This window comes from Pyxicephalus adspersus, chromosome 1, assembly GCF_032062135.1.
Source record: "Pyxicephalus adspersus chromosome 1, UCB_Pads_2.0, whole genome shotgun sequence".
Classification (NCBI taxonomy): domain Eukaryota; kingdom Metazoa; phylum Chordata; class Amphibia; order Anura; family Pyxicephalidae; genus Pyxicephalus; species Pyxicephalus adspersus.
In genome coordinates, this window is record NC_092858.1 from 35217174 (window position 1) to 35226168 (window position 8995).

The following is an 8995-nucleotide window of genomic DNA, read 5'->3' on the forward strand; positions in this document are numbered from 1 at the left end:
TTTATCACATGCCGAAGATAACATCCGAATAGGTTAGGAAATTAAAATGATTGGCTAAGCAAAACAATCTATAAATGGATTACAATTTTTATAATTGTTAATCTGTCTATGACTGGCTAGTTCAGCATATCCATTGTTGCTAATCCACAGACAACTCTTTCATCATTTGGTGTCAAAATTATTGCATCTGCAAAGATTGCATCAATTTTATCAGCATGGTAGGTACGCCAAGAAAAAGACTCTTTTGTTAAAATAGAACACTAGAACAAGACTAGTTTACTCTCAAACATATGGATATGCCATGTAATGTTTGATACAATAGGAAGAAACTATTTAAGAAGATCCTCAGCTCTGAAAACTGGTGTTAAAAATGTTGTGGATTGGGTTTCTTTTGCAGCTTCACAGCCTTGGCAATTTGCATTCATTAATTTTACTACTGTAATCTGCATCATATCAAAGTATGTGAAGAGAAAGGCCATCTGTCCCAAAGTTTAACTTAAACTGGAAGTTGATCTTTCAACAAGATAATAATCTGAAACTCACTAGCAAATCCACCAAGAAGTGGCTCCAAAAAAGGAAATAGAATATTAAGGACTGGCAAAGTCCAACGCCCTGATTTGAATGTTATTACAATGTAGTTAGTGGATTTTCAACAAGCAGCTTATAAACATTCTACAAATGGAGGAATTTTGCATGCAGGCATAATAAGAATTTCACCAAATCCATATCAGTGACTGGTGTGCAGAATTGTAAAGCACCTAAAGTAAATTCTAAAGGTGACAATATATACTTATTTTTTACAGTACATCATTATCTACTGATCTGTTTGTTGAATACATTTTTTTCATTTATTATATTTTTTTTATCATAAACCCATAGCTTGAGTGGGCATTTTGGGAGGAAATTCTCTTTATTGTTGTATGCAAATCATCATTTTATTAGAACCAAGAGCATAACCTGCCAAGTGAAACAATTCAAGATACCCATTTCTATTGTTAATTGGTTGTGATTGAACGCTGGTCTTCTTGCACAGACCCATTGATTCACTACATTTATTAATGCGGAACTCCAGGAAAAACATTCTTATTTTAAGTTTGCAACAGATTGAAACAATATTTAAGCCTTTCTCAGGTTTTTACTTGGGACCTCTCTGTTGGAGATTTCATTTGTGGTCACAATTGCTGGTGATCAATCGAACAAAAAAATGGTAGGCACTAGAGATCTAAACCACAGCACAAAATCAGCAGTGCATGAGGAATACCAGCACTACCAGGATATTTGTAGTTCACTGAACACGTTTACATTCCGCTACAAAAGGTTAAAATAAAGTCGAACATCTAATGCACAAAGAACACACCCGACATAACACCGCAACACAAATAAACTGGTAAAGACATCTACTTTATTGTTTTTTTAATTTTTTTACACAGGGAAACTGGTGAGTGTGCACTGATTCTCATTATCACATCAGGTTTGGAACTATGAGCTCTTTGGCTATTAAAGGGCTGTTTGACAGTGGTTATACAATGACTTCATCTTGTCCCTAACTTATTGCTACATGTCAGTCTATTGACTACAATTAGATCTTATAGCAGCTGGCAGTACATGTTAAGTACACATGTAATTTTTTTTTTCATACATTTAGTGGTAATGCCACATTTCCAGCCCTCCCTCAGCTTATATCCACTGACACAAGCAGCTGTGATGGCTGAGAGGTGATGTACCAGTACATACATGTCAGATATGGAGACAAAGAAATACATATGTGTCACAGGAAGAATTGCATAGTCTTCAGGAAGAATTCAAATCTCAAATAAATAAAACGATTGTCAAAATACACAAGCCTTTTCTGCAGACAACAAATAAATTGTGCAAGTAGTTTCTAACGTGGTTAATGTACCTCATTCTAGAATTATATGACCCCAGCAGAGACAAGTTCCAGATCCTGTCCTGAAATCAATAGCATAAGGCAAGACTAGCTTGAAAAGGGAGATAGGGGCATGGGGTAGATGGCTGCGTGTTGGACAAAATCAAGGAAAGGAAGTTATTTCTCAGTGCACATCAGACTAGGGGAAAGTGTTTTTATCTCTGTGTTTTATTCATTTCATATATTAGCTAATCAAATTATCTTATTCAGTAATACTGCATAAGGACCGCTAACTTCAGAAGTGCTTAAAATGTATGGAGTAAAATGTCAGTGTATGAATTTTTTTAAACTCGGCTGTTCATTTTCCCATTTTTGGGATCCCAAATTGTGTTTAAAATATAAAACTATAGCATCCAATTCAAAGGTTACTATTGTTATAACACTTAGGGGTCTATTTATAAAGCAGTGGATATGACATTCACTGAAACATTCCTTGGTGGACAATTTTCCAGGTCCATGAGTTTCAATGGCAGTAATTGATTATACCCCAAGGTATGTTCCAGTAAATGTCAGATTCATTGCTTTATAAATAGACTCTTTAGAGAACTTGCCTCCATTTATGTTTACAGTGCTCTTAGGGCTTGCATACATCTATGTCCTAAATATTACAATATAGATCATTATTATTCTAGACCGTACCATATAACATATTAAGTGTAAAACCAAGCAGTTGTAGAAGGAAAGAACCAACCAACCATGTTTCTAAATAACAGATCACAAGCAGATAGGATAGTTTAAATCTTATATTTGAATTAAGAACTTATATAATCCTCTAAAATAGTGGTGATCAGAACTTGTTACTCTTGAACTGACCAAGCATATTATTTTTGTGGCCTGGAGTACAACATTCCTTGCTCTCATCAAGGGCTGGCTGTGGATGTGGTCTAACTTGGGCTCACACTTATATAGAAGTATCAGTGCTTGGCAGATATTGCTACCACAATGACAATGTATTAAGAGTCCAGGAGAAGCTAACAGCAACAATGCACCATAGAAAAGCTTCAAAGTGTTGAAAATCAATTTTAGGTTGGTTGGAATGACCTAATATATATTGACACGCTTTAGAGCATGATATCCCATCAGTCCAAAGTCTTAGGGCCCATTTACACAGATTGGCTGCGCATTACCATGCTCTGCATTAGGACTTGCACCGCGTTCGACAGAACACTGCACTGCAAAGAACTATAGTGTGATGTCTTGTGGTGCAGCACTGTGAACTAAAGAAGGTGCACCATGTGTGCTTTTTAGAAAGAATAGCACATCATCAGAAATGGGTGAGCTGATGAATGTGAACTACTGTGCAAATGAGGACTTATAGTAAACTTTTCAAATACTTGGATCTCAGCATATGATGAAAATGAACAAACAAATGTCACTTTCATTAAAATGCATGTCACAACAATCAGTAGTTTTAACTTTGCATTTAACTGTCACTCTAGTGGCCCCATCCCACCTTCTTCTCCAGCCTTCCTATGTTTAGTTGCTTTTATCCCTGGGTAAAATAATCATCTTGACATCCAGTTCTTAGGCTATCTACACACCTAAAGCTGCGTACACACGTGCAATTTTTGTCGTTGGAAAGAATCTTTCACGATCCTTTCCAACGACAAAGGACTACATGATGCATGAACGGTGCTGTACATACAGCACCGTTCTGCTCTATGGAGAGGGGAGGGGGAGAACGATGGAGCGGCACCCTGCTGCGCGCTCTCCCCCTTCCCTTGCATTAGGATCGCTCGTCGTTCATCGTTTGTGGATCCGCCAGGACGGATCCACGGACGATGAACGACGCCGACTGTACACACGCCAGATTCTCGCCCGATATCTGGCCGATGCCGATTATCGGGCGAGAAAAATCTGACGTGTGTACGCAACTTTAGATTACTGTCACTGAAAACAATCTTTTGTGACTGTCTCATTCAAACTCACCATAGGGAGGCATATCTAATGTTAGCCACATACAGAAATCCATAAACTGTACACATTGGACCTGATTAATTAAAGCTCTTCTAGACTAGAGAAGAAAGACTATTATTGGTGATGAATGGATTCCTTAAAAATCATTTGTTCTTAATTGGCGTTATTGATTATGCTTTGAATGTTGAACCAAATCCATTCTAGGTTTGCTGGGTGACTCAGGTTCTTCCAGGAATAGTCTACCTTCTCCTGGAGAGCTTTAATAAATCAAGCCCATTGCAGCCATACAATCTAATCCTGACTTAAATAGAAAAAAATAAAGCAGCTTCTCTTTGCTGATTTTGATCACATGCCATAGATAAGATACCTAGCATTGGGATAAGTTAGGGATTGTAAAGATTGGCTAAAATATGGATTATTTTATTTATTGAAAAGGTTTTGGGTTTCACTGATCTCAGTTTCCATTATAGTGGGATATTTCTGTGACTGATCATAGCTGCATCATTGCATTGTTTCCATGTTTTTTAGAAAGTGCAGGCCAGGGGATGGACGGAGCAAAATATAGCATCTCCCTTACAGCTACCAAACTAATCTGGAACTTGGGATTTTACCCATACATAGTTTACCTTGACATACCATACAGGGGGATAATAGACAGGGAAGCAAGTGCCTGCAAATTACCAAATGTATAGTCATCAACAGTAGAATTCTATAATATATAAATATATAGCTGTTGTATGTTACTACTCTCTACTGACATTCTGTAATGGTTTCCTTGTTTCAGCTCCATGTTCATGTTATGTGGCCTATTGTGCCTTGTAGAAACAAGTGATATATAGATAATATTAGCTCTAGCTACAGTACTTATACAGTACTTGTCCACCATTATAGGAAGACACATTAAAACAAACTATAAAAATCTACAGTCTATCGTAGGTTTATGTAAGCCGTGGCTCTGCAGTTGTAAAAGCACAATTACCAGCATGTCCTGCTAATAACTAGCTAATAAATAGCTGCAAGGTCATGCTGGGTGCTGTAGCACCACAAACCAGCGGCTTCTGGTTAGTTGATACCACAGAGAGTGTCTAAGGGGGATAGAACATATCTATGGCTAATGGTTCAGTGTTGACACCCTGTGGTCCAAGGGAGAACTGCATAGGAAACTTTCACTAATATTGTACATTTAAAGAAATCACAAGTTCCCATTTTTCCCAGACGTTAAACAGTCCAGTACAAGACTTTTTTTTTGTGTAACGTAGTGATTACAATATGTATGAGCAGATTTAGTAACTGTAAATCAAGAACATATGCCATTTCCCTGAAGTTATTGTTAAAAAAAAGAAAAAAGAAAAAAAAGCAATTTCTGTCCAGAAGAGAAACAAATTGAAACATCACATGAGCCAAGGTTGGAGCAGAGAGAATGCTGTAAAGCACAAGAGCCAGTCAGAAGATGCTGATTTCATTCTCGGTGTGAAAGAGGTGGCTTATTTAAAGAGCAGCGCAAACACCTCTACAGCACTTGAGAACTAGTCTCTATACAGCATGTCTCCCGGTTATTTCATAGTCACAGCCTATTGAGTCATTTAACCCAATAAGTATCCAAAATGCCACAAGGTTATCCATTGCTTTAAGCAGAACCTGAGACATTGTTCTTTCCACTGGCCAAGGAGTCCATCATTTAGGCCTAAGCCTGATCTCTAAAGACCTTCAGAAATCCACAAGTGGCTCTGTTGCTGCTTGTGTACTGGGAAAAGCTGGGTTTGTAAGTTGCCAGAGTATTCCAGTTATGGAGGGAAGAGTTTAAGATGAGCTGGAGGCAGCTGGTAAAGTCCTGGCCTGGTTGTCTAGGTGCAGGTTCAGGTTCCAGTGGATTAGTGAGACATTGTGAAAGAAGGTCCTCAGTAAGGAGAGAAAAGTATAGTGCCATGTGCAGTTCTGATGGGCCCGGGAGCTGGTCGAAGCATATGGTGTGTCAGTGGTGGAGCTTGAAGAAGAGGAGGAGTGGCGGTTGGACGTAAACTTAGTGGAGAAGAAACAGCAGCAGCTGCCATTGCCACTGCAAGTGGACTGGGAAGAAGACCTGCAGAAAGTGTTTTAGAAAGGTCCTTCGGAAACACCAGACTGGCCTGTCAAAAAAATCAGCATTTGTTAATAATTAATATTATTATTATAAGCAAACACTTTTAAATGATATAGTTCTCATGGATAAAAACTTTATTGAAACATATTCATTTGTGTATTTACATCACCAATACACATTTCCATACAGCCTATCATGTATACCTATAAAAGAGCAATGTATCTGAACTATATGTATACTGGTAAAAACCATAAGTAATCTTTATTGTAAACTTTATAAAATCTTAGTGTGTATCAGATACACACATGAGAAATTTTCCTTTCTCACGTGTTTGCTTTAGACAAACCTAATCGATTTAGTAACAGGACCGAATCTACAGGCCTGTAACTGACAAGTGGCCTTTTTTCAGATGCTCAACGTAGCACCTGCTGCAGTGATGTGTGATTGTCAGCTTCTCCTAACTGCCAGGACTCACAACAAACATCAATAAAAAGAGTGAAAGATAAGTGCTTTTCATGTCATTACTAAGCAATTAAAATACATTTCAAAACTAGATTTGATGTAAAGTGCTTTATGAAGATTTTTTAAGCATTTAACATGCTAGGATGTTCTCTTAATGCATGCTAGTTGCTTACCAAAAGCTTGAAATAGGGTATAGGTGAAAAACTGATGAATTTGCATGACACTTGTCTATATTTAATGACATGTTTGAGGTTTGGAGATAATACTGGATGATTTCCTCAACATGAAGGTTTTAAAGTCTCCAAGGTACAAACCCAGTGTTCTCACCAGCCTCTTTTAGCCGGGTGCACCACCCGGCACATTTCAGTAACCACCCAGCTGTTTTTGGGTGATTACTGAACAGCTGGGTCACAATACAGGGGCTGCCACCCACCTAAATTTTCTTCCCACCCTGCATAAAAAAATTTCTGGGTTGAGCACTGACTAACCGTAAGTTCCTGAAGGGTTTGCTGTTTCTTGTGCCGGCTCAGTAGTGGGTTGGGTTTCCCTGACACTCCATCACGATGTCTTCGGCTTGATATGTGCTGATACAGAAAGACAAATGCATTATGTAGTTTATAAATAAACACCACACAAATCAACCTTGCATTTAACCTTTTGAGACATATAAAACAAGACAAACTGACTGCAGGGCCTTTAAACCCATGTTTTCAGTTATTATTTAGTTTATTAAGACTAGTAAAATAAAGAGTTTAAGGCTTGTTTATTCTGCGATGAATACACAATGAATAAAAGCACAATTATTACATTTTTTGAGTTGTGTCATTCTCCACACATCACACTTATCTGTAACAGAAACTGGTGATTTATCTCATCTCTGAATCAATTCTCACGTCCCTACATAACATTCACCCAACAAAAATAAAAAAAGCCTATTGTAAAAACTCATTATCTGTTTTTGGAAAGCAGGGATTCTTTAACAATCTATTTTCATTACAGTGAAAACTCAGGGCTGGAGACTTTCCAGTGTGTTAAATAACACTATTCATGGATTTAATCAAAAGATGATATGTTAATAAGAAAACATCTATATATAGATTAACTCTTTCTCTCTCCATATACAGTATATATATATATATATATATATATATATATATATATATATCCTTTAGCTCAGTTGTCCCCAACTCCGAAGCGGTCACTGGCCGGAGCCGCAGACCATGTTTGACATTGCAGGCCCGGGGCGGTGGGCAGGTTCTGGCATCATGACGTCACTCTGGGGAGAAGTTTTTTCCCCTTTGAGTGACACACGGTTTCTCGCACATGCACGGTTTAGAGCCCATGCATTTAGTGGTACGCAATGTGCAAAAGGTTGGGGACCACTGCTTTAGCTCACTTAGTGACACATTTATTTTTGTTTTGGTTAACTAGTGCAATTCAATGAAATTTTCTTTAAGTTGGCACATGCAACATGAAATAAAAGAACCCCTTTTTTTTATTTACTAAAGTTAGAAGATGAAATAAGGCTTAAGTTGAGGGTTTCTACCCTGTAATCTGATGGTCAAGATGGAAGGTATTCTGGTGGTCTTGTGAAAGCAACCTTAAGGTCCTAACCACGTGTTAGAATATTAATTGCTTTTCCAGACAGAAGCAGGCGATGGGGCAGTGGCACAGAGCCATCAGAAATCTAAGCTCTAAAAAATGGCTCCTCTCATTCTTTGCAGCCATACATCACAGGAGGAGTTTGTCACTGACACTTAGAACAATGCTGTGTAGATTAATTTATTTGACAAATAAATAATAATAAGAAATTCCTATGCAAACCCAATAATATTAATAAAAATGTGATTCAAAGATTCTTTTGGGTTTATTACCAGCTCTATATATAAATAAAATTTCACAAAACAAAAGCTGATATTCTTTAGTGTAATACTAAGGAAAGTCATCGGTAGTTTATAGTAATATATGCAGAATGTATACCTGCTTAAGCTGGCCCTCTGAGGTGACTCTGACATTACAGATCTCACAGTGAAAAGTCCTCTCTTGGTTGTTGGAATCAACCGTTCCCGTTGACCCACTGTTTAACCCTCCAAGCCGAGGATAGGCTTTTATTGGGCCCAGACCACTTCGAGCCTCAAGGATAGTTTTGTGCTTGGTACCTTTATTAAAAGAAAAGATGACAAAATGAAATGATATCAGACTTCCCTTTAATCTAGAAAACTGCTGAAGGTCAGATGATAGATAATTACCCGTTCATACCAATGGGTTCAGTCAGTGGCTTAGAAGCTAAATGTGACTCTCAACTACTTATTATGGTAATCACTGCAGATGGCTGTCTGGATTTATCAAGTGATGTATACTTCTCCTATATTTGAAGCTAATTACATAATGTCTAATTAAATCATGTTATTAAAATATTACTCTTCAATCCTAATTATACTTACAGTTAAAATCAGCTAAATACATTCCAGGTGCAACTAAACAAAAGCTGCTCAAAGTCTTGTAGTTAAAGTGTAACTAAACCGGAATAGGAAAATATTGCAAACAGGTAGCACTTTATTGCAGAAAGGGCAGGATATATCTCTTCTGCAATAAAACAAACACACCTG

The 8995-nt window shown here is 37.6% G+C and overlaps 1 protein-coding gene across 1 annotated transcript in view; it reads right to left on the reverse strand.

The window, feature by feature from the left end:
- Window positions 1–1382: 1382 nt before the first annotated feature.
- The window catches only part of ZNF385A (zinc finger protein 385A), a gene marked incomplete in the record, with an annotated part of 148473 nt that continues 140860 nt past the window's right edge, over window positions 1383–8995 (reverse strand). Inside the window, 3 exon segments of the mRNA XM_072406335.1 lie at window positions 1383–5970; window positions 6875–6970; window positions 8367–8545. Of these exon segments, the coding sequence (XP_072262436.1) occupies window positions 5743–5970; window positions 6875–6970; window positions 8367–8545 (503 nt within the window).